Source organism: Brachyistius frenatus, unplaced genomic scaffold, assembly GCF_029030835.1.
Source record: "Brachyistius frenatus isolate BFR_SWC_R1_liver_20210118 unplaced genomic scaffold, ASM2903083v1 Contig_33, whole genome shotgun sequence".
In the NCBI taxonomy this organism is placed as follows: domain Eukaryota; kingdom Metazoa; phylum Chordata; class Actinopteri; family Embiotocidae; genus Brachyistius; species Brachyistius frenatus.
The window spans coordinates 3,962,230-3,989,268 of record NW_027210632.1 but is presented as its reverse complement, the minus strand read 5'-3'; the positions used below and the strand labels follow the sequence as shown (position 1 = coordinate 3,989,268).

Below are 27,039 nucleotides of genomic sequence, written 5' to 3'. Positions count from 1 at the left end.
GGAAGTCAAAAAAACAGAAGGAGAGGGGATTAGAAGAGGGCTCGATTTTCACTTCAGAGGAAATACATTTTAAAGATATGCAACTATGTTAAAATAATGTCCTCTGATTCATCTACCTTCACTGTTAAAAAGAAATCTTTGTGTGAAAGAACAAATTCATTAAAACATTCAATCTGGGTTTATTTTCATTACATCAGCTGCGATGTTTTCACCCCAAAAAAAATGAAGATATAGTCATCTGTGACTCCATGTTTAATCATTTTATGTTTGCTGTTGCTGGTGAAATGAATGTGGGGGTTTTTATCATCCAGTTTACCAACCAACCAATATTGAGCTGAAAGTGCCGATTTGCATTTCTGGACTCTTTTCCAGTTTGCATTTTTCTGCTATTTCATGGTTTTTAATTAGAAATCAGCCACACAAAAAAACAAAAACAAAAAAGTGAGGGGGCTGAAATGTTCTGCAGATTAAAACTTAGCGAAATATGATACATAAATGCCGCTTTTGACTTTTTTGGGGCTCTGTTCTGCCTGCAGGTGTGCTGAGCCTGCCGGAGAGTCTGAACCTGCACCGGGACCAGCAGCGCTCGGGGAGGGGCAGCGAGGGTCAAGGATACACCCAGGCCGAGCTGCGCACGCTGGAGCAGTCGCTGCTCGCTACCCGGGTGGGAAGCATCGCAGAGCTGAGTGAGTGTCATCTTTATACGGAACACACAGCGAGAACAGACTCCACAGAGGTTTAACCGGGTTGGAAGGAAATGAAACCGACTTAAATTATGCAATTTATCACTTCCAAAGCTGTAAAAAAATCTTTTAAGATTTCACCGTGTTTGTATTAGTGATGAAATATTCCAAACCGAAGGTTAACTTACAAGCTTTTCCTACGTTTCCTCCCATTGTTGTCTGTAAATTGAACTCGGTCAGGTGTCATCGTGCAACCTTAGTATGAAACTGTGGTCACATGACGTTTAAAATACAGACGGGTGATGAATTAAAGTAAGAACCTGAAGGTCAGAGCCCTGCAGCGAGGTGACTCGACGGCTCTCTGACGCTGTGGGGGGTTTTGATTTGGGACCACTTGTCCCCGCCAGAGAGGAGGGTCACCGCAAATCAATACAAGCTGTGCTGAAAGATCATCTTTATCCTTTGATGAAACGTTTCCACCCTGGAAACAGTGGTCTCCATCCACCTATGAGGTGTCACCGAATGGTATCGTGAAAATTTTGAGAGTCATATTCTGTGGCCTTCGCAGTCACCAGATCGCAACGTGTTCAGATGCCTCTTTCGACTGCCATCATCTAAACACTGAGCGAGGGAAGTTATATGTGTCCAATTAACGCTCCCAAGAGAAGTTAGGACTGATGAGGGAATCTCTTTAAGTTTCCTCAACTGTCTCGATCCTCCTTCTAAAAATTCACAAGTAGTTCTTCATGAAAATTGCCAACTCGAGAACCCTGAAGATCTCACGAGAAAAACGTTGGCATTCAGCTGCTGTGGCTGCAGAAACACAAATATGTGCCACGACTTTGAAAAGCTGAAGAGATGCTCTAAAACTCTTTGTTCAGAGTCAGAAGGAAAACTCACGTGTCCATCCGCCGATCGACCGCAAAACAGCAGTGTGGTGCGCACGTTATGCAACAACCAGGCTGCAACGAGCACGTGATCAGTGATTACAGTATTAACTCATGTGGTTAATAGCTGTCACTATTTAATTCAGACATAGGTATCAAAATAAGACAGAATAAACATTACATTTATTAGGCTACACGGAATATTACGTTGTTTAAAAAAAAAATTGTATATGTCACAGTGTCAATACCACCCATATATTTAAGGTTGCATTTTGCTTTTCTGCACTTCTAATTATACAATTCTGTAAATTGTATTATCTATTATGTTTAAAATGCCATGAAAATACTCGGATTTAATGATATTAAATGCCAACGTTAAATATTTGCATCTTAGGCCCAGAACTAAATGCTCGCTGAACAGAACTGTGTATAAAACCTCTAAGTTCAGCTCACAGTAAATGCGGCAGTAATTGTTCCGGACATTAAAACTGATCGTTTAAGGACTTATTTCCATGTCTATTTGCCAAAATAGCTCCATTTGTGTGAGGGAATGCACACTCCCAGTCCCCGTGGGCTGTCACGGAGGTCTAACCCGACCCGCCATCATTCCTCCGTCCCTCTCATCCATCTCTCCTCCCTCGGCCGCCGACACACTGCAGCCACGAACTGTTCTATTACAGCTGCTCCGACACCTGTTTACGAGTCGCGCCCGGGGACCTTTAAATCCAAGGTCACCGCCTCAGAGGCTTTTAACCTCAACTTGAAAGGGAGCGCTCCACCTTTAACTCTGACGCCTCCCGCCCCCGTCCTCGTCCTTTTCGCGGCCTCGCGTTAGATCATCCTGTCACCCGCAGACGTTTGCACGATGTGTGGCTGTGCGTTTTGTGTCCACGCACATTTGTCCTGGATGACTGTTGGCTTCGACCCCGGTAGCACATTAGAAACCAGTAAATCACTGTGCATCATTGATTGAAGTAAGAATTCAAGGTCTTGTCCTCAGCCTGTGGGCAGTTTGTGGAGCAGGCCGTCCATCATCATCACCTATACTGAAATAAAATCGACACAAGGGAAGAAAATGCTTTGACATCCACTGCACCTAATAATGAAACATAAGTAATATGATCTGCAGCCAGATAGCACACCGAGGCACGTAATACACCAGTCAGTCCACTAGAGGGTACCGTTTTAGTGGCCTCGCCTAGGCGGAAAAACTATACGCAGCATGTTTGATTAGTAACAAAGGAGGAGGTCATGTGATGAAGTACAAAGAGTGATAAAGTCAGAGGAGGTTGTGGGTGGTCGGATGGAATAAACAGAAATTTTACCTCGTCAACTGGTGCTCGAGTCCGTGAAAAGGCCAAAAATAACGTAATTTCTTCTAAGTAACATACTGTACTGTTGTATTTTAAAATCTTTTTTCTGTTTGCCGTAGTTTTAGAAGAGGGACGAGGAAAATCTGTTCCTGGAAATGATGACATGCACACAGATTTAACAAGACGATGAAAAGTTGAAACCTTTTTATTGACGGCTCATTATAATTGCTGACAGGCTGCATGATAAGAGACAAAACCTTATATGAAAACTATAAACGTAAAAAGCAAAGAAAATGACATACTGCATGTAGGAGCTTTCCTTTGATGTCAATTCAAGGATTCCCAGCAGGAACTGCGGTAGCAAAACTTACGTTTAGGATAAAAGCAAATAAGTGCGTTTACCTCCTGTAATTGCCGGTGAAAATGCCAATACGCAATAGAGAGCAACTGTTCTGTGGTTATTCTTGCTAATTTGAACATATCTGTCCAAAAGATGCTGTACTTGTATCGGAAGGCAGAACAAACAAAAAAAAAAAGCAGAGACGGCTGCTTGTTTGATTCCTGTTTAATGCACCGTGTGTCGGACTCCCTCTGCTGCGCTGCCTCAGCTGGGCCTCCTCACCTCCGGGGTCGGCCACGCCATCGCTGCCAGAAGCTGACGTGGGGCTCGTAAATGCGGTCGCTGCCAACTGCTCTCGGTCATTTAGTGGATTTCAGTGGGTTACTGTGGCATGGTTTCCTCCCCGTGCTGCGCTATGTGAACAGATTGATCAACATTTCACAAATCGCTGAATAACAGCGAGTGTGAATCTGCTTATCGAGTGCACGATGACTGCAGTAAGGGTTCTACTTTAAACATGTTGCGCCATCTGCCTTCGCAAGGAACGTAAAGAGACGGCGTCTCTGGAGATTTAGCTTTTCATTTCAGACACATCTGCACATATATAGTTTATTTATCAAAACAGGTGCAACGAAGTCCAAGAGAAGTTTGCTTGTTATTTAAAGTGCAGCTTGTGTGCAATCAGCCACTCCGATGAATGATAATCTGTTTATTTCTTACAGTTGACAAATATTCAAAGCGTTTTCAAATCTGGATTTATTTATTTTTTCAATTAGCCACACAAAATTATTTGTTATTGTAACATAATTTGGATGTTGGTAATCAAACAATCCGCCAAGTTGCAAAAAACATTCTGACAACATGCAGTAGTTCATTTCTATTCTGCCAAAATAGCCCGTCTTGTAATCTGTAGTGATCGTAGCATTGTTCAATTATTTTATGATGTTCAGGCACTGGAAGAACTGATGGTCCTTCTGTATCAGAAAACATCAGACACATTTATTGATTCGCATTGATCCACTGAAGCTCTCAGCAATGTAGTAAAATTTCAACCTGAAAAAAGTATAATCAGTCAGTAATAACTTTACAGCTGCAAGACCGAAATCATTTGACTCTGTGGGTAGAAGATTTGCTGGAGAACTTTTAAAATAAAATAAGTCTCTTTGTTCTCATCATCTGAGGGAGAGTGAGATTTAAAAAACACAAAACTGTAAATTACACAGCAAATAACAGCCTCGTAGCAACGAGTCAGTAAACATCGAAGTTATTAAACCTGCCCTAAAAATCCTCGACTGCAAATGTGCCAAATTTGATGCGAAGGAAATGAAGCACAACAAACGCTGCATCCATTTTAGTGACAGTAGGCAGCCTCTTCACTGAAGGCGACACGCTCGGCAACCTTCAAAAAATAAAGATTTATAGGAGGCGTTTAATAGCAGGTGGAAAGGGTAGACTAAAATCACAAAGTTTTCCTTTTGTTGCTTAACTCTAAACACAGATGGGAGTCAAGATTTTAGTCTTGTGTTTTGTGTACCGTCCCTCCACCCCGACCACCTCCCTGTATGTCAGTGCAGTTAATAAATGCAGAGCTTCGCTGACTCATAAAAAAAAGTTTCCTCTGACTGTAATCGAGTTAGCGTTTTTCAAGATAAGAGAGATAAGAGAGTTCATTGCATTTCCAAATGTTTATCTATCTGGGGAAGGTTTGGCTGAACATACGTGTTCTTTTTACAGCAACTCCCTGTTCACATTTACAGCCAGAAAACATAAGATAACAAGAACAGTCATTAACAGAGCCGGAAATCAACCGTTAACAACAGTGTAGGCTGAATTAAAGCCGTCGCGGTAGGGTTTCGTGTTTCGTTGATTCTGCAGAGTATCCGGCGGGAATGCTGCAATAAAGATGGAGGAGTATTTTCTAATTCAGTTCAGCCACGTTGTTCCTGGGACATCAGTCTGCCTCTGGAGTGGGTGACGTTTGGGCCGGAGCAGCGAAGATGAGATATAAGATGGCAATTTTCCACCCAGAAGATTGTAGATAAATAAAAAAAAAAACAGTGGTTATTACTGTAGAGCTCTCCGACAGATATAGTGTGGTTGTCTGTTTTATGTGGAAATGTGTCCTCTTCTTAGCACACATGATGAAAAAAATTTAAATAAAAAAAACATGGTCGATGAACATATTTTTAAAATAACCCAATGACACTCGAAAAAGTCTGCCGCAAACTGTGTCAGGGGAGAAATACAGTGAATCACTTCAAAACAAAAACAAATAACTTCATTATGGAAGAAAATATGTGCTTTATCTAAAAATAAAGGAACACAATATGAGCGTTTTCATAAGACCTAACAAAGAGAGGCCTTTCAGTCGTCTGCTCTGTGATTCCAGCGTGTGCAGAAAACATTTTAAAGCGAGCTTTGGGCTGCAGAATTGTATCGGGGGACATCAGACATATACACGTACGTCACCCTCCCTCCCCTCCCCTCCTCCCCCCAAAAAAATATTTGTCCAAAAATTTGGTTCATTACAAAATATCTGCAGAAATAGAGACATTGTCATCAGTCTCAGCCATGCTTTCTATTTGGTGTTAATGTTGACATGCTACCATGCTAAACTAAGAACCAGTGACATTCCCATTAGCTTCAGTTGTACTTCCTGTTTAGTGCGCACGTTAGCACGCCAGCACTGAAATGGTGAGCATGATAAACATATGCTTGCGTAACATTGGCATGTCAGCATTGTCATTATGCGCTTTTTGGCATGCTGATGTTAGCATTTAGCTCAAAGCACCATTGCCATAGAGAACCATAGGCATTCTCATTTGAACTCCGAAACGTTTTAAATGTTTATTTCAATTATCATCACCAAATGCAGCTATTGTTGTTGGTTTGTTTTTTTTGCAAAGATGTTTCATGTTTAATAATGCAGCTGGAGGGCAGTTGTGTTCCTGTCCTGCCCCGTTAGTCTAACAGATTGTGGCAAGAATAAAACAGAATCTTTTGGGACGTAAATCTATCCAGCTAAATTCCTGGAGAGTCCGAGGACACCAGGTTTTTCCTGTTTTTGTCGAATGGGAGAAACGAGGTCCTGCCAAGAGAATACGAGCATTTCTGAAGCGTATGTGAATTGCAGCACCCGTGGCATCAAACGCGGAGTAGAGTGGAGGCTGATGGAGGTTGCCAGTCATCTAAGTTGGGACCTGGTTGATTTGCGGTAATAAATCCAATGAAATAATGAGAAATCATGTGTTAACGATGTGAAAGTGCGACACACACGAGCGTCGCAGCAAGAATGTGGAGCAGACCCACGACCGGGGGAGCAGGTGTTTCGTTCTCAGACGCTCGCTCCACTCACGTATCGCACGTCAAATCCTCTCAGCACGTCTGAATTGTTTAAACCGAAATCAATTTGAACCTATTAGCTCAACAGCTGAACAATAAACAAAAATGACTTGAAAGTAAAGCGGCGGCGCAGAGCCGGTTTTCAGGGCAATTTCACACCTGACTTATTCTGTAATTAATTGATAATAAAAGAGGCCGTTAAAGAGCAACATTCATCACAACATTCATAATTTCATTCTCACAAGGTGGAAAAGTAAATCTTTTATTTCTGAGGTCGCCATTATCTCCCTGGTCATCCTGTACGCTCATATTTCACGTCTTTGTCTGAGCGAGGTGAGCGGATCGCCGACGGGTGTTTCTCTCTCTGTTTCCACTCCGCGTTTGTGTGGCAAAAAGGATCCATAGGCGCCGGACTGACATATTGTGACCGGGTGTGACAGAGAAAGAGGCCGTTCATCTGTCAGCACGGCCGGCTGCCCTGTGGGTCGGACAGCAGCCACGAGGCAAATAAACGGTGTAATGTAATACAGTGCAGGCCTCTGACAAAGTGCCATATCAAGGTACCTGTCTGCCACAGAAAAGCAACTCGGTGTTCAGTGTCTTGCCTAAAAGCATATGGATTGGGCAATTAGTGGACAACCAACTATGTACTGTGCAGTTAAATGACCGTTTTTATCAAAGGAGTCTGGTGGCTTTCAAGAGAGCATAGTAGTGTCATACCGGTCTTGCTGTTACCCCGGTAACCACCGGTGTCACCAGAAATCTGAAAGAATTTCAACTTCACGCACGATGGACCAAATCGTTGTTTCTTTCTATTTGACAACTAAATTGTCAACTTTTTTGGGGGGGACTAATTGTCACATTTCTTCTTTTATTTTTTTATTTTTTATTTTTTTTACGCCAATGGGTTTTGTCCACCGGGGGGGGGGGGGTGTTAAACACCGGAGGCGCCGCTCGCTCTGTATTTTCCCTGGCTGACAACGGGCAGCTTGAAAAATGAGTCACGGTGTATTGTACTGTGCATAGGCAGAGAGGGAAAGTGCTTACTCTTCAGGGCTGAGTGGGTTTCACAAATGGAGGAATCCCTCTCTCCTTCTGCAAAGCTGCAGGAGTTGTGCGCCGGTTTGAAAGGCTACAGCAAATTGCACTGCGATGGGATGTTATTGCTCTTTTCTTTTTTTTTTTTTTTCAGGAAGTGATTATTCTGCTTGCTGAATACCTGCCTGAGCATGATTGTTGGCTGCAGTGCACATTGAGCTTTTTTTTTTTTTTTTTATTGTGTGACCACATGCTTTAAATTTCAACGGCCTTCACTCTCATGACAAATCATTATTAAAAAATCATACTTTTCCTTCTCTTTTTAACCCCCTACGTGTCATTAACATCTCTTCTCGCTTTTTAAAGCCGTGAGTCAGACATCCTTCCCGTCCTCTCCGCTCCATTATCCCTCACCCAGGATGAGAATACGGGATAATGGAATCGCTTCGCGCACACAGAGAGGTGTTACATTTCATCTCCAGCCCGTCCGTGCTATTCTCATTTTTCATTATATTACAGTTAAGCTACTTTCCCTACTTCGCCATGCATCATCATTCCTAATCTCTCACAGTCTGACCCATTTCCCAGCAGGTGATGGTAAAGAAGAAGGGGGGGGGGGAAAAGGAGACAAATGAGTCGATTAGGTTTCTCTTGAGTTGATAGAAGCTCATAAAAAAAACATCACGCAGTTAGTAAACGGCGTGATAAGGTTGCATTTCTCTGTTTTTAAGCTTTTATCCATCAGACCTCTTCAGCTCCTGATGGTGATGTCAGCCTCGCGTCCTTTTCAGGATCTGTCTAATGGATATGTCAGTATGCTGGTTGTCATTTTATGCCCTCCTCACTTCCTTTTCTGCTGTCGTCTCAGAGGTCCGCAGTGCCATTCATCACGTACTCTGTCCATCTTAGAGTCACCGTGGTTTCAAGAATATCTAAAAAAAAAAAAAAAAAAAAAAAAAAGGGCTTTAAAGATGAGCCCGTCTCATTCAGTCACCGGAACAGGGTGCGGCCATTTTTTCTTATCTGTCTCCCAGCACCTTTAGGAAAACAGCGAGGGCATGCTGACACAAACAACTCTCCTCACAACCGCTCTAAACACACACACACACACACACACACACACACACACACACACACACACACACACACACACACACACACACACACACACAAAAGAGCCTCGTGCTGGAGAATCCTGTAGCCTCCTGCAGTAATTACGTGAGGCTGGCTTCATTATTGTATAATAGTTTAATGCCTCTGGATACCAACCACAGGATCCTGCTCGCTCACCGCAGCTCAGTGGAGAAGATTGAATGGAGATTAAAAAGGCAGCTCGTGGAATAACTCTAGGATTTTTTTTTTTTTTTAAGAGAAGGTTTTCTGGGCTAAATTTCCCAGAAAAATGAGATCTTTCTCCGTTTGGATCCCTGTAACATAAAAACACGCTCTTGGTCATTTCAAGGACACCAGACATCAAGGTCAAAGCATCAACTCACTACCTAAGTGTGTACCGACGATTACCTTCGCTTTGAACCATTCGAATGCAATGAAAGCAAAAATTACCTGTAGTATCACTTCAAAAGGAAAGCATTTAGGCAGATCGGAACTATATTTTGAACTTCCCAGTAAGAATGGCTTTGGTAATTAGCAAGTCAAATGATTTCTCTCAAACTTGAGTTAATAGACATTTTTAAAGATTTTAACTAACGAAGGGACATGATTTTCAAATATTTTAGTTTTCATTCAAATGTTAAAACTCTATTAGTAGATGTGACTATCGTTCTTCCTTAATTCCCCTTTTTTTTTATTGACAACTGGTTGTAATGCGCTCCCTCCTCCCCCGTCAGAAGGTGGCGGTAATGCACCTAAAAGCTGTTTGCTAGCTGCCGTTAAACAACATAAGAAGCAGAAGAACGCGTTATTACGAGGCGCCGTAGCTTTGCAGGTAAAAATGTGTTGGTTAAGAGCGAATTTCGAATTGTAATTGTGCTTGAAGTGCCGTTCCCTTATTTTAACACGAGAAGGGAAAATCAGACACATCAGGTTAGCGTTGGAGACTTGAAAGCGCGTTGGGTGTTTAAGTTAATACGTCTTTAAGGTTATGCACCCTTCGTTGTCATGACAACACTAAAACACGGTTTTATAGAAAAAAAAAAAAAAAAGTCCCAACTAATTTTTGGAAATGGAAATTTCCGCGGTAGCAGCACGTGACTTAAACGCATTTAGTGCCACCTTGGGCCTCTCTTCAGAAACATTAGCGGGTGCTCTTTCGTCCTCTGTAACCCATCGACAACATTTTCAAAAGTTGATGCACGAGTCCAGAATGCAAAGGAAGAGCCAGGACGGACTGCGGGTAAAGATCTCAGCAGTTTACTTGCCAAAATGAATATGCATCACATGGCGACTTGCCGGCAGCAGCGAACGGGGAAGAAAAAACAAAAAAACAAAAACAAACAAGCGGAGCCAGAGATTCACTTAAAGAATGACCCATCACGCCCCGAACAACCGTGCGCTCCGTTCCTACAGACCCGTAGTGGGCAGCGAAGTGAAGGTGATGCGAGTGATTACACAACATCAAACACAGGACCAATTTCAAACCGTAATGAGGCTTTTTCGTCTCCGGGTTCTCGAGATGTTTTTGTCCCGCAAGGACACAAACAGCGACTGAGGACTCTTGAATTTAATAACCATCGGCTCGCTGGCGCCGGAGATTAAACTGGGATTACTTACTTTCCTGTTCGTGTACAAGGTCAGCAGCGTGCGTTTTAAGTCTCCCGTCTGAGCGGCTGGTCGACGCACAGAGTGTTGGAGTCTAATTAAAGTCTACTGAAGGTGCTACGTTTTCCAACGATGGCGGAAGCATGCGCGCAGTCTGTAAACCAGCGTGAGCGTTGGAATGCGCGTCACCTCCCCACGACACCCGCAGGCAGATGTTCCTCATTAATGATTATTACCCGTCAGCCCGACACGCGAGAGCCGAGGCCCGCTCGACATCGCCTCACTCGGCTCTCTGTGACTTCAGTGGCTGAGGGACGGGCTGAAGTTATCTGTGCTTAACGTCCGCTCGGCGATCGAGTCCTGCCGCAATGAGACGGACGTTTCACCACAGACTGTTTCCCCCTTTCGCAGCGGTGCTGCTGGGAGATAATGCAGCCCCACTAATTGAGTGTTTTGGAGGGAGCCAAAAGGGCTAATAGAAGTTTGGAGGTAATAAGGCGGTGAATTGAACAGGCTGCTCTTCGCTCTCACCTCGCCATTTCCAGAAAAAAAGGAATAAAAAAAAAGAAAGAGAGAGGCCAGACAACTGTTTGGAGACAAATAATGGCAGCTGGAGGCGACAAAGCTTTGATGAAAGGACACTTTAAGAAAGGGTGCTGATAGCTGGTGGTGTTTTGACTGGACTTTTTTTTTCCATCGAGAACCTCGCCGGTTTCACACATGAACAGTTCATCAATGACTCGTCTTTTATTCATATAAAATGAATTACCCTCTGGAGCATTATCGCAGGTTACATTAAGACTTGTTGAGGTTCAGTGAAGGCCGGTGGAGGTTTCTGAGTAACAGAGCAGAAGGAATAAGTGTAAAGGATCCAAGACAAGTATCACATTTTGATGATTTTACTGTGGTTCCACACATCGAGAGGCTGGACTGTTTTCCCAAAGTGTTGTTTCTACAAAAGACTTTTTGTTCGCGGCTTTTCTTCAGGATATTATTTTGAGAGTGTCAATCATGATGACATCTTTTCTTTTTTTTTTACAATTTTTGAAAAAATATCCGGTAAATTATATGACAAAGGACAGCAGTTTGTAAAGGAGTTGCCTCTAATTAGACCTGTGGTTTTCAAATGATTCAAATAATAAATATTTTTGTTAAATGCTCATTGTTGGTGACACAGTCCATGTAAGAGAAAATTGTACAAGAGATTGTTAGAAAAGATGCAGTGAATGTTTCATGGCTTTAAGACTGGCTGCCAGTCGGTCCACCACTTTAGTCTAGACGGAAGTAGCTCAACAACCTTTGGATGAATTTCCAAGAAACTTTCTACAAGTAGCCACGGTACCCCCCGAGGATAAATTCGAATGACTTTGACGAGCCCATCACTTTTCTTCTCGTGTCACCATGAGGCTGACATTCAGGGTTGTTTTTGTGAAATGCCTTGACATGTTTGGTACACGCGTTCGCGAACCGCTCAAAGTGAATTAAAACATCTTTGATGATCCCTTTTTGTTTCTATCGCCATTATCATGTCAAAACATGTTGGTTTATGACCAAACCTACTGACATTACGATTAGCGTCTTAACTTGCGAGGCGGCGGGATGGGCGAGATCACTCAATCACACGAGAATCCGGCTCGTCAGGTTTCAGCATCCCGTGAGGATCCCCAGATAGCTCCAGATAGATCTCCAGATACCATTATGGTTTAAATGTAACGACAAGAAAAAGCCACTGCCGAGTATTTTTCTTTTTTTTTAAGCACTGGTTAGCAGTTTTTGAAGACGACCTTTCAGGTCGTTCTGTAGAACAAACCCCCCCGGCGCATGAGGCTAGTTTAATTAGCCACACGTGTAGTTAAATGTTTAGGGTGAATTAACAAATGTTGGCATGTTAACATTCTGAGCTGGAGTAGTGAACATGGTAAAAAATTCTACCTGCTAAAAAAAATTACCACGTTAGCATGCAGACAGCATTTCTGAAAGCATCACTGTGCCTGCAGACTCAGTGTGACTGTGGACTATTTGTCTGGTTAAATGCAGTCTACTATAAATTAGAATTGTATTGTTATCACTGCTTATTTACTTTGCCTGAACTATTTTCTCAACATGACTGCTGCACACAGACATAAACATCCTTTCGATTTGATTTGTTGCTGTGCTTCGGTAAACAGCTGGACAAGTCATTTTTTACCCAACTGTAATTTTGAAGCTCATCTTTAAAAAGGGAACCAAAAAAAAAAAAAAAAAGCCCTCAACTGAAATATGAATGGTGCAGAACGATTTAAGATCATTTGACACAGTGGATAATAAAGACCACACATAAGAAAGGTATTTATTATACAGTGCCGCAGTCTGCAGTTTTGCTTCTGCCGATCTTCATAGAAGAGCCATTAAAGTCCCTAAAAGAGCCATTAGAAAGAATAAAGTGGCATCCATTTAGAAGTCCCCTCCTGCGAGTTGCATAAAAGATGATGACAATAGGACAAGAGAGATAGTATGTGTAATCTACTGCTCCATTTCCGCAGCCGGGAAATATCTGGAAAAACTTAGATAAGATGAGACGAAATTAAGCTACGGTTCAGAAGCCTCTTTAGAATAAAAGAAGTCGTTATCGAGAAGGCTTTTGTATTATTTTCCCCAGGTTTGTAGTCGTTGTTAATGAACAGGATTGTTTCAGGGATCCCTGCGACTTTTACAAATGAGCCGTCACATCTTTTTTATTTTTTTTCTCTGGCTTTTCTGCTGTTGTTTCGTCGCTTTCGGTCACAGTCACAGTCTGAATATGCCTTAATGGCCAGAAAAAAAGTAATCATGCTGTTCTCTGCAGAGCCGATATTATCCGATAAGATATAGACACAGATAAACACTTAACCTTCCTAAACACAGATTTCATAATGTTTTGCAGCATCCTGCATCATGGGACCCTCATTAATCCATTTTGGTCAAAGTTTCCTCCAGGGAGGAAAAACAGCTTCCCTGGAGATTTGACCCTTCCTGGGCCCGCTGCTCCTCAAATGGACGTATGAAGAAGTTAACAGAGATCTTACTTTCTATTTTGATTATTTCATTTGTAATTAAAAACTAAATATTTCAATATCTCATTTATTCTGTGCCCCATCATCTCTGGATCCTGGTGTAAAACAGATGGTATCAAGCTGCTGCTTGCCTGCAGATATGTTAAAAATGTTATTTTTTTTCGGTGCAGTGGCTGGATAGAAAGTGCACATTTGGTTAGGTCTAATTCGTTTAGCAATAAAGTTGAAAGACACCTGAATGTCAGAGAAACATTTAAAGGTGTATGAATTGATTTTTAGCCTCTAGGGGGCAGAAGAACTGTAAACCAAGCGGGTGTTTATTACTTTACTTCAATTATTGCAAACTAACCTTTTGGCCCCAAATTTCAGAGGACATATTGTGAAACATGAGTACGCACATAAAATCCTTGAATCTTGAAGTCGTGGCTAGCATGTACATCAAGCTGGGGCGGAGTAAATGAGTATTTATTTATTTCTCATTTTTCTGGTCACCGATCTAATGATATTTTCCTTTAAAGTCTGGTGTAATCTCCACCTAAAAAAAACAAAAAACGATCGTTAGCTCCTACTTCACCATTTATCTTCGCTTGATAGCAGCTAACCTTGTTTTATCTTTGTCTTCCTGCCATACGGTGCTGAGCGGGCAGGACACCTGAAATGCCAAACTTTACATTAAATGAAGCCAAAACAACATGCTAAAAGAGGCTAAAACGGCACGTAGAGCTTCAGAATTTGGTGCTAAAACTCCGGGGACCATTTTGTTACACATGTAGTCGTTCGATGCAGTGTTAATGTAAAAGTATTAATTAATAGAGCGCCAACATTTTGATCATTAAATAATCTTCAGTCAGATGGGGATTTACAGCGTTTACAGATTCTCGATTTCAGCAAAACTCCTTTTATTGTCTGTCATCGTGACCAGTTTTATACTCGCTGCCTTGGTCAGTGTGATGTTTTCAGCAGCAGTTCAGGCCCGCACTGTATCTTGGACAGCAAGCATTGATGCCCAGTGCTTCAGAATGAATGGATCATTGTGTAGCATTTGTAGCAAGACGCTTTATTGTTGTTCTCTCTTAGGCTGTTTTCTTTCAGGCCGACCTTGGCAGTTAGTATCCCCACCGCTTTTCCATTTATCAACACAAAGTGTCGTATTAGAGTGAGTTCGGTTTCTGAAAAGACGGATTATGAGATGGTTCAGTCATCCCTCTCTTCCTCCTTTGAAGCCTCTGTCCCAGTAGAAAAAAACAAAAATTTGGATATATATTTTTTTTACCCTTTTGTGTCATTCCTCGTTGGCTCGTCACAGTTTCTCAGGTCAGCTAAACTCCTGTGACTCCAGATGGTCGCCAAACCTCCGACTGCACCCTCACCAGGTCGCTCTAAAAGTGTGATTTTGCTTTATTAAACCAGCAAGTTGGGAGCAGTAATATGTGTAAAAAGCAGCTACCGCGCCGCTGCTTGTATCAACGGATCCCTTGTCTATTCAAATAGTGACCTTCCTTCACGTGCCCCATATTAAATGTGTCTGCTGGTGATTAATTTCCACTTGAGCACCGCTGGTAAAAGTATCTGCTAGTTCTGTGTTGATGATGACATCTCCAATAATTGACTGTGATTAATAGTTGCCATGGAATTGCTAATGTGCCCCATAGGCAGAGCTGCGAGCCGTTCGTATTACCGAGCGATGATTAAATGTCCTCAGTCGGCTCCCCGGGGAGCTATAGGCCATGACAGTGTGTCAGAGGACAGCAGAGGAATCTTCCATCTCAGTCCTCCATTAGGGAGCACAACAGTTGTCTCGCTGTGATAATCTTGGGTCACATTTGATAAGAAGTTGGCTCATGTCACTTTGTCGGCTTGAATTATGCACTTGTTTGCTCTTTTTTCTTTTTTTTTATTGGGGTGAACTGCATTCAGACACTTGAATCACATCAGGTCAAGTGTCTGTTCAATTAGTCGTAATACATGTCCGAATTTTTGTATTTCTGGCAAACAGCTTTAATGTGTTGATTCAGTCTCACTGCCTTCATAGTTGCTGCTGTTTTTCTACAGCCGTCAGCACGCAAACAGAGCGAGCTGGTGAACACACTGCAGCCTTTAGCAGATAAAAAGACAGATATTTCCCTTCATGGGATGGTGGAGACCAAAAACTGAGCAAAAATTCAACAGCCACTCCAAATAAATAAAAGTGTTTACACCTCCCCCAAATAAGCAAAACATCAGTTTTTTTACCCTCTAGTGGACAGACATGTGTATTACATGCTTTTCCATGATACCTGATTGGTAGATTGGTTAGATAATTTCTAAGTTGGCTTACCCTATAACTATTAATTACTAATAACATTAAGACCTTATTTGATGTAGGAATAGGATGGGATAGAAACATCCTGTGGTGCATCCTAATAAATTCTGATTTAGAGACCACTCTCAAATAATTATATCCAGATACAAAAAAAGCGTAATGCAACTCTTTAGTATACTTTCCCTGACTTGTTTTAGCCCTGCTGAAAGATAAAATGACATCAAGGGCAGCCATGCATCTCATCCATCTCATTATCATTAAAACATTTTGCTCTGTTGATGGATGTAAGCTAGTTCCTTCCCAGAAGGGCCTCCATGCTGAGTAGCTGCAGGAGATGAATCCTGAATTTGCCCTCAAAATATATAAGAACTCTCATCAATAATTTCCACTGCATCCTTGTCAACTTTACACCGAGAAGAGGAAGGAAAAGGTTTGCGAAAAAAACAGCTCGTCTACTGAATCTACACCCAAATAAACTTCATAAATAATTTCCACTGCATGCCCTCTAATTTTTTACCAATAAAAAACACAAAAAGGTTGGTGGAAACTAATGGATACCTGCTACAGCTCAAAGTCTACATTGGGCAAAATGCAATTTACACAGATAGGTTATTACGAAGATTAAAAAAAATATGTCTGAAAAAAATCTCGATAAAATGAAATAACCTTTACAGTTCCTCCACATCAAATATACGCTAACCAGAAAATTAACATTTACAGCATGACTTATTAAAATCTTATGAAGAATTGAAACTGTAAACAAGTCCCTTATGAAGGAAAACAGGACCAATGAAACTATGTTGATGTTCTTGGCAGTAGAGATTACACAAGCGTGCTGACATTATGAATTATGCTGTTTTATTTTTTGGTAGAAATCCGCCTGAACATTTAAACTTCACTCAAAAAAACATCTTTGAAATATCTTAATGTGCTTTTACTAACAGGAGGTATTACTGCCAATATTGCTTTCCTAATATAAACTATAATATGATCACATTCATGACTTTTTTTATTTTTATTTTTATTTTATGCACTTTATTAATCCCCGAGGGGAAATTTCTTCACTACAGCAGGGGGGCTCTCAGGGGGGAGATGCTGCAGCAGGCTGCCACTAGCGCGGCGCCAGGTAACCTGACCTGAGGTGCATGTTTTTGGCTGATGGGAGGAAGCCGGAGAACCCGGAGAGAACCCACGCAAGCACAGGGAGAACATGCAAACTCCGCACAGAAAGGCCCAGGACCGGATTCGAACCCAGAACCTTTTTTGCTGTGAGGTGACAGTGCTAACCACTGCACCACCGTGCCGCCCATGACAAACATATTAATATTATCACATTTATTACAAACATATTATTGGACTCGTACTGTAATTACTTTGTAAAGAGAAGAAAACGACTGCAGAAGAAAACCTTGTCGCATTTAAATTACTCTACGTCAAAGTAAACACGCTGTTCCAAGTACCATAACTCAAAGCACATTCCCTGCGGCTTCTCGTTATGAGAGCATAATTGCATTGGGCTTTATTGTACCTGGTGAAGGGGAAAAAAGCTGTGAAGTAAAGCTATTTTAAACCTTGACAAAGAAAACTTCATATGGCCCATGTACTTCAAGTAGGGGAAAAAAACCATTAAAGTTGGCATTAAAAAGCTTCTGTTGTTGAGTTGTCATCATGAAGAAAGTGCAGCTCGGGTGAAACAGCTTGTGAGTCTGTACTCTTCGATGCCAGGAGGTCTTCATTAGGAAATCTGGTGTCTGAAGTGCCTGCTATATTTGAACTTTGTCTGAGACGGAGGTGAAAAGATTTTTAGCTTGAATGACTTGTCAGATGGGAATTATTAGCCATGTGAAAACATCAAGCCTAACACTCACATTATATCTCATGCGTGCACCACCTGAAGAAGACAGGATAATTACAGCTTTTGTGGCGGCTCTTTGACAGAATTTAAAGTGCTGACATTTCATTACAGTTGGTCTTCTTCCCTTTATAATGCAACGAGAATATCAAACTGAAATGTCTCAACAATTATTGGATGGATTACCATGAATCTTTCATGTCTTCGCAACGAATTGTAATAACTTAGGTGACCCCACTTCTCCTCATCTGGTGCATCCGCGGGTCACACTTTTTCACTTATGGTGAGAAATATCTCAACATCTACACAACGCATTGGGACAAACTTTGGTAGGAATATCAACGGTGCCCACAAGATGTTTCTCAAACACGATGCTATGAACTCTATGCTACTGTGATTGGTTGTTTCACTGTCAATCAACTGGTCCTTAAACCTAATCTTTACCCTAATCCTAACGCTGACCATCCCACAACTCAACAACCAATCACAGGCAAGGCGGCCCTCCTGCTGATCCAATCTACTACCAGCCAAATACACCCTCACAGAGAGACACTAGAGTGGCTGTGAACTCTTGTTGTGTTTCTGTAGAGTCACAGATGAAAGGAGTTATTTTCACCTCTAATAACGTTTTACATGAAAATTATGAGCTCTGTGAAAACAGTGAAGCTAAACATTAGTCGACTGCAATGTATCATTAGGAGAAAACAGCGTTTTGCAGCCGCTGTGTGACAGAATTTAAAGTATTTGTGACATTTCATTATAGCAGGACATTTTTGCTCTATGCTGCTTTGTCTTTTTTTTTTTTTTTTTTCCCACAGGGGAACAGAGAACAAAGTTTTGTTCTGTAATGAGTCCTTCCAAGAGGGAAGGACTTGGCTAGGAGAAAGGAAGACACTAAGCTGTCCCCTATGATTAATTCAAATGAGATGAAGCATGAACCCCATAGGAGTGTTGCTTAGATAATTACAGCAAAGGAGATGGGAGCAAATGTTGTCCTGCTGACAAAACCAAAGTCACAGGAACAATTAATGATGGCGAAGAAAGCTTGATTATCAGCTGCCGCGCTGGTTTCAGCTCAGAGGGACAGCGGTGGTTGAGCGGTTTGCCTCTAATGTTAGTTGTGGTAAAATAAGAAACCTCAATGTGGTCTGTTATTTATGGACGTGGTGTGGTTATAGAGTTCTGTTTTTACTCAGCAAGCCCTGCAAACCCCAGGGGAGAGCTGTCAGTTCTGGGAGTTAGTGCTACTCCGTTGTCTCTTTTATGGGTTTCTCACATTGTATTCCCGTCGAGCCGAAGTGTTTCGTAATGTAAATACACATTTCAGTCATCTTTGTTTTGTCTCCCTGATGTTTATTAATGTCTCTCTTAATATTCAGGCCAGTAGCACGCCGCACACACACACACACACACACCGAGCAGCTCGAGGACCTCCTGGGTACCTGGAGTGGAGAGGTTTTCTATGCTCGGTTTACTTCACCAGCTAAATGCTACTGAGCACCAAACACGCTTAGCAAACAGTCTGCACACATCAAGTACAGAAATTTCATAGAGCTGCAAGTGGTGACTGTTTTCTGTAATAGTTTATGGGCTATATTTTTAACATCCTCAGGTCAGGCTGCTTGTCTTGTTAGCAGTTTCAGAAAATGTATAATTTCTCACATTTGATTAGTTTGAACAAGGGAATATTCGTTATTTATGTTTGATAAAGTATCAAAATTGTGGCTTAATCAATTAAACATTTCAGCGTCCTTGTAACTGTGGTGATGGGCAGTTTCAAGACATCATAGAAACTTCAAATTAAAGGGCAAAATGCGGAGTTTGGACGTCCATAAAGACACAAAGATGCGTTTTCTGACGTGATGTGCCGCAAAAGCAGAATATCACAAATAAAAATCAATTGTTGGTCAGTTGGGTTTGGTCAGTTTTAGGCATGCATATGCCTTGGTTAATATCGTGATTGTGGTCATAGTTAAAAGAAACCACCACGGATGTTTTGTTGACCCCTCCAACCACCCCAACCACATCAGTCTGAGAGCAGATCCAACTATGACTTCTTGGATTTGCAAACTTCAAAAGCTGCCCCTGCTGCATGTCAGTCATATCTAACATGTAAAATCAAACAAATCAAAACAAAGTACCAGTTGAATACAATCATGGAAACAGCATGTCTGCCTTTGTGTTCAATCATCTATCGATGTATCTAATTGTTTCCTCGACCGTCTATGAGGCTCCGTGCAGAACGTGCTTGGAGCTCCGAGCTCTGTTTGTGTCTGTCTGCCTGTGATCTCTGTCGGAGGCCTTTAGTTTGACAGATGGAGAACCTTGGGCTCAGACTCACCGCGTCACTGTGTCTAAGGAAGGCGGTTTCAAGACAGGCCAGCTTTTCCCTCCGACCGGGTATTTTTGGAACAAACAATCAGAGAATGAAAGTGCGTTGACTGCTGCACTGCAGCTCAGAGCTCCAAACTTTCACACATATTGTTATATTTGCATATTACTTCCAGTGAGAGAGTGCATAATGTTTTTCCGTCTCAACTCAGTGTCCATGTTCCTCTGTAACCTCCAGCGTTGCAGTAAAGTGAGTAAATAATTAGATCAATAGGGGGATACACTGTTGTTAGAAATCAACCCTGCAGATTCACGCTGCAGTGTTTTTCCCTCTCGGAGCAACGTCGTTATTCTGAACCGCATCACTAATGACCTCAATGATGAACTGCAGTGATGCAGTCTAAATCAGAGGATTATAACTCTCTAAATGTCAACGCTAAATATCTGCCACTGTCCTGCACATGTATTAAATATCACACTTTGAAAGGGGGCGTCCTGTTAGCCGAGTAGTTGGGGCACGAATCACGTGGGCGTTAATGCTGACAGCAGCGAGGACCCGGTTTGATGGCTGGCTGGACCTTTACTGCATGTCATCTACATCTAGACCTTTCCTGTCGGCACCGTCTGCTTTATAAAGGCAGGGAAAATGCCCAAAAAAGAATAAAGAAAAAAAAAAGAGATTTTGAAATTCATACCTCCCCTGGTGTTAAAAATTATTGGAGCTGTAACATTTCTTCTGACTTTCATTTGTTCTGTGCTCCCGCTGCGCACAGACACAGCTTGAAACAGATCACACTGAAAGGAATGGACCATATTTATCAAGAAAATAGCTGGAAATGTACTCTGTTGTCCAGAAAAAAAGCTTTACTTAATCTCTGAGGCTCGGGTTTTTTTTCTTTCTTTTAATTAATTTTATTGCGAGTCCTCAGGAACTTGGAAAAGATGTTACATGATTTGCTCACTCATGAATGAAGTGAAGTCATGCTGTAGCCCTCCAGACCTCTAATCATCGCCCACATTCAAACACATCTGGTGCTGTTCCCATCCACAGCTGTGTACACGGGAGAAAAGTACAATAACTCTACAAAACAGTGGAATACTTTGATTTCTATTTTTATTCAGGACATTACGGGTGGGCTCACTCTCCATTCAGGTTAGAGCTGAGCTTGTTTTGCAGCAGTCAAATGAAATGACTTGTATCTCCTGTGCACGCCATAAAAACGAGGCCATACCACCAGAGGTTGTCTCCAAAAAGCTTCTGGCTCCATTGACTCCCATTCCATTTGTCTCATAAAATTCTCAGTCAATAAAATTTCTCCACGAGTTATCTCTGTGTTGTTAGCTAAAGTCGCTCCTTCTTAGTCGTTTTCTGGCCGTCGATCTGAAAATATTCCCGTCGTTAATTAGAAAACAAACAATCTCAAAAAGATGTGTTTTTGGGGGCGTGTCTGTTTGATTGACAGGCATGTAGTGCAGTCAGGTTACAGCTATCTGTGAGCGGGACGTTGAATCGCCGGATTTCCGATCAGATCAAGTGAGATCCACCGCTCGCTCCTCCCCCAGGCTCGTCCAAATATGGTCACGTCCTGCTCCAAACCGCTCCGAACTAGCACGGTGGCGCCGGCCAAATTCCGAACTCAAGGCTTTAAAACGGCCGTTCACAAACCAACAGGTGACGTCACTGCCGGTTGCCGCCTGGTACATACCCAAAAATAAGAATAAACTGTTCGTATACGACCTTGTCTGACTTTTCATGTTTTACCGCTCATGACTCATGGACGTTCTCTGTCTCATCCTACAGTCGTGTTTCTCAGAGCAGGAAATTCACAGGGTTTTAAAATGCTTTACATATTCATTCCACACACACGCTCACCCACTCAGACATTGTAGATTCCCTGCGACTCTCTCGGTGGTCACACGAGACATCGCGGGGGAATAAAAGAGAAAACGAAGAACTAGAGATGAAATGGGGGCAGAATATGAGCTTCACACGTCTGAGTGCTTCGCTGAAAAAGACCCGATATGCGTAAGATTCATTTCAAGGCAGCAGTTTCCCACTCAGGACTGTGTGGGCATATGTGTCTGACTAAATGCAGGGTGAATCAGAGGGTGTGTGAATGAAGCCGTGCATCTCTACAGAAGTGCTGCGAGTACTCGTGTGTCAAAAGAGTAGGAAATGGGTTTGAGAGTAATGCGTAGGACTTCCTTATAATGACTGGATTTGTTGTCGGTGGAGGACACGTTATTGTTTCATCTTCATGGAATTTGTGTCTTTTTTTTTTGTTGTTGGTAAAATACATGTACAGTTCTCATCTATTAAAAAATGTCCTGCAGGTGATTTGGTAACCCGGGCCATGCACCACCTCCAGCCGCTGCACATCAAGAACCCCAGCAACGGGACCCCGGTCCACCAGAAGACCAACAGCACGGTGCACTGGGAGCCCGAGGCCCTCTACACCCTGTGTTACTTCATGCACTGCCCGCAGATGGAGTGGGAGAACCCCAACGTCGAGCCCTCCAAAGTCACCTTACAGACTGAGAGGTGAGTCGAGCGGCGGCTTCACGCGCCCTGTTCAGACCTGAGGTTAGCATCCGTCCTGGGTGATCCTCGCTTTGCCGTTCTGGATGCAAACGAACACGTAAATGAGCACATCAATAAACACGTGAACATGCACAAAAAACTAAGTCAAAGCAGCAGGCGTTTCACAAAATAAGATGTCCTTGCTAAATGGAGCCTCATTTTAATGCACCGTCAATTTGATATTCATGTCCTTTTTCTGAACACAAAAAGTTTGTAATTTGCAAACTGAACCGTCAGGCTTGACCTGATCGATTGAGAGGGTCGGGCTCTGCCCTGCGGTCGATAAATGAACTGTTTGATGGGGCGAGGCCTCTTCCACAGCTGTGGGTCTGATGTGTGTCAGAAATTACAGAGAAGGTAAACAACAACAACAACAACAACAACAAAAAACTAAATAAGGTGTGGTAGGAATCATCTTCAGGTAGTCAGCCTGTTTTGATTCAGTTAGCAAATAAGATAATCGGTGGCATTTTTAAAATTGTTTGCAGGAAAAGAGGAGCGATGATACTCAAAACATGTTTTCCTAGTAAAGAAGCAAAACACCCATGTTTGTGGCCTGGTTAGATGATTTTATTACAATCAGTTGTGCTTATGTGCCTCCTCCCACTCTCCCTGTCTCTCTCTCTGCATAACAGCTCTGTAGTTTGTCTGGGGAAAAAAAGAAAAAAGAAAGGGCAGCGTCGTATTTGCCAGCAATGGGGGCAGACGGCTGAGGCAGGGTTAGGAATGAAGACGCTGAGACGCTTTTGGACTCAGGACACAGGATATGATTTTACCAGCGTGAGTCACTCGTTTGAGCAATTGCAATGCAGATATTTCCCACAGAGCTCCTCAGAAATAATCTTAATTGTTTGGCTTAAACCTCAGTTGGTGGAGATAAAAGCCTTGACCCAATTCAATGGATGGGTCCTCCCAGAATGAAATGATCTACCCTCAAACAGATCAAAACTACCGATGCATTTAAATTGCTTTACAATAACTCAAAGTAAAGATAATAATGCCCAAGTTTATCACAAAACATTTACCTAAAAAATTGGTAACAGTTGGAAAATGCTTTTGATATCCAAGATTTGAGTGGTGACGGTTCACCTCAGCAACAGTAGAAAACTGGGCCAAGGTTAATATAAGGTATCCCTTTATAACTTCCATCTTTCTTCCATTTTCGCCCATTTTCACACATTGAACACCCTGTGATTTATCTGTCCACACCACGTTTTATTACTGTCCTCCATTATTTATATCTATTCTCCAGAGATTGGTGTTCATCTGAATGAAGACTTCATATAGCTTGCTGTATTTCATCCTTTTTAAAGCAACTAATTATTGAAAGAAGACCAATGGCTTTTCAAAAAATGGCAAAACAAATTTTTAATTTCTCAGAGGTCTTAAAAGGGAAGAAGTCTTGTTGACCACTTTGCTTTTGAAATTTAGACTTGAGAGTGTTTTATTAAATTTGGGATACAATAAAATGGTCAAAAATGGGCCATTTGATTACAATTACTTTGCCATTCAGTTAAGTCAATTAACCAGCTCATTGAGGTTTAAATCAAGCTGTAAGATGATTTATGTCACAGAGAAATGTTTGTGTGAGTCGGTATAAAAGCGCTACGCTCAAAATGCAGGTATGTTTATCTGTTCTGACACATTGCCGTGTTCAGTTAGTGGCGTTCCAGTTCGTGCAGATATTCCTACTTTCTTGCACAAGTTTTTTGCCCCACCAGCGATCTGGTAAGAAGCTGCGTGGGCTGGTCAGCGCTGACACTTCCTTATATGAGCAGATTGATGGGAACCAGGGGGACTTCACTTTGGATAGATGGACGGACAGATATTCCAACATCTTTCCTGCACTCTGAAGAGATAAAACTCCATCCCGACCACCTTGGGGAGCGCGAGGATTGTCAGGCGGAGTGACATGTCAGCAGGCTCTCGGGCCCCCTGGAGAGAAAAATCCTCTATTTAGCATTCTGCTGAAAGGTTGAAGACGAGTAAAAAAAAAAAAAAAAAAAAAAGGGCCTGAATAACACAGTTATGGGACGAGAGGGAGACAGATTAAATTAGATTAAACAATCTTTTACGATTGTTTTGTGAACTCTCAGTGACGTGAACAATTGCTGAGATGAGCTTTGAATGTCTACCACAACGTTAAATCAGCTTCAGAAGCAGAAAAAGTGGTTTGTCACTACAACTTTTGAACTTTTACAAGAAAGATAAAAAAGCCAGAGGGAATTAGAGTTGTAAAAGAGCTGCAGCAGGTTCCTTGATATATTCAGTGTTTTGGGCCAGACGTTTACTCTTTTAACACTGGCAGTTCTGGGAGTTGGTTGTCGCTGCAGGCCCGCTGTCTGCATGGATGGATAACATTACCCCTCAGTGTTTTTCATTCCTAGCTGGGCCTCCCTCTTCTTCAAACCCTCAACTGTAAATATGTCTTTCGGAGAAGCAGGCACCAGTTAAAACAGCGAGAAAAAAAAGGGAGGAGGTCCTAATTGTCACATCGGTCAGCCAACTGCTAAACAGAAGAGAAGCCTTTTTTCTTTCTTTTTTTAAGTCTTGCCAGAGTTCAAATTCCTGGCAGACTGAAGGTGCAAAGACTGCGGTTACATCTAAAAGCTGCTGTCTTGATTAAACATGTGCTTACAGCAAATTTACAGAAGGGCCGGGCAGCTGCATAAACAGCAAACATACCGGTCCCAAATGGTTTCTCTGGGTTGGTTAAGGGGTTGTGTTTAAAATCATTTTTTTGAGAAATGATGGTTGCCAGAGGGTCATAAGGGAGAAAAAGTTCCAAAGGGACCTTCACTGATGGTTTCGTAATACAATTGAACATGAAATCAACCCATTTAATTTCATGTTTTAAGGTCTTCTAATGTGCATTTGAGACCACTTAATGGTTTTAAACACCTTAAAGGAAAATACTGTTTTATTATCTTCTAAACTGGAATATGCAGTCACAATTACTCTTAACTATCATAAGTAATGATTTCTCGTGGATGAGCTATATTTGTTGTTATAAATATCCTTAGAAGCCCAGTTCATAAAAAGAGCACATTAGGACGGGTGAAAGAAATGAAGCTTCATATTTTCCCTAATGAGAACCTCATCCAGCTGTTTTGTCCAGAAATTACCCGCACCCTGCAAAAAGAAACGTTAGCGTGCGCTGTCCTGTTTGTCATTAGTTCACTAATGTAGAGCAGACAAAAGAGGGAATCGTTACCACAAATAAGCGGGATAATTATTCTGAAAATATAGTCAAATGCTAATGGCCATCAAGCTTGTCAGCGTAGCTCGCCTGCTAATGGGACAAAAGATATTCTAGCATTATCGCTTATTGAATAATTTCCTCACTAGTTTTGGCAATAAAAGGTAATCCAGCTATATTTTGTATTCTTTCATATTATGCCTCACGATACTTAAGAGCAGGTCATTTTACCGATGTTGCACAGTAACAGTGATGCCAAAGCTAACATTAGTTAACAAGGTAGGAGGCAGAAAGTTAGGATTTATTTTTCTAAATGAAGCAAGTAGATGACATTTTAAAAAAATACAGGAAAAAGTTGCATGCCCAGTTAATTTGTATGGGATATTTTATTCACATTATAAAACATTTAAGATAACCTAGGATCATTGTGTCACGTCTGACAACTTGTATTAACTTTTTTAACCGCGAGGATGTATTTCAAACACAGCTCGTCAAAACACATCTTTGTTCAGTCCCATTTTTTTTCTTGCAGAAAAGGCTGAATAAAGTATGCATTAGCTTCAGCTCAGAAATACGTTTTTCCCATTAGAATAAAACCCTTTTGAACATAAAAAAAAAAAAAAAAGTAATTTCACATTTCCTCTGAGTGGTTTTATTCTTGTGAAGAGACAGCTGAACAGGATAAAAAAAAAACATCTCTACCAGTTTTCTCTTTCTAGGTTTTTCTTTCCGCGGTTCAGTGAGTGGTCACATTGTGGTGTGAAATCAATGTGACTGGCTAGATATCCAAGAGAACCACCAACTTACTGAGCACTTTGCCTTCTGAGATTTATCCAAAATGTAATTTCATGATATAACTTGCACCTCGCACTTATCATAAATACCTGACTTCGTTTTTTTTTTCGTCAGGGTTTTTTTTTTTTTTTTTTTTGGCAGCCGGAGCTGTCAGTTGGCCGGCGGAGTGCGGTGCTGATCGCTGGGAGATGCGAGGCTTTTGTAATCCTGTCCTCCGAGGATGGAATAAGCCACTTGCACAGGCACAGTATACAGCGGGACTGAAGCTCTGAATTCGCAATACAGTCTCTGGGTGGTGGGATCTGAAGTCTCCGAGGACCTGTCGTAACTGCAGAGTTTTCAGAGAAAAAAAACTATCTGAAAATACGACAAAAAAAAGGATGCAAAGAAGGTTATGTTTTGGATTTGTTTTCATTATCATAACACCAGGACTAAGCACAGTGCTCTTTCTTTATTCCCACAATTTCAGATTTTTTTTTTTTTGCATGGGATATAATGTGGGCTACTATCATGTTTGTAGCCATCAAGCGCATATTTATAAAAAAAAAAAAAAAAAAACCACGTTTTTTTTCAGTCAGCCAGAGACAGCATGTTTCAACCAACTCATGAAGCTAAATCTTAGCTTT

At 41.7% G+C, this 27,039-nt stretch overlaps 1 protein-coding gene across 3 annotated transcripts in view; it reads left to right on the top strand.

The window, feature by feature from the left end:
• Nucleotides 1-27,039, top strand: part of LOC138621995 (ankyrin repeat and BTB/POZ domain-containing protein 3-A) — a 160,608-nt gene that overhangs the window by 108,475 nt on the left and 25,094 nt on the right. For all 3 annotated transcript variants that reach the window (XM_069700435.1, XM_069700437.1, XM_069700436.1), the window contains exons 2-3: nt 537-686; nt 22,173-22,380. In XM_069700435.1, coding sequence (XP_069556536.1) covers nt 537-686; nt 22,173-22,380 — 358 coding nt within the window. The remainder of the gene's footprint in view (nt 1-536; nt 687-22,172; nt 22,381-27,039) is intronic.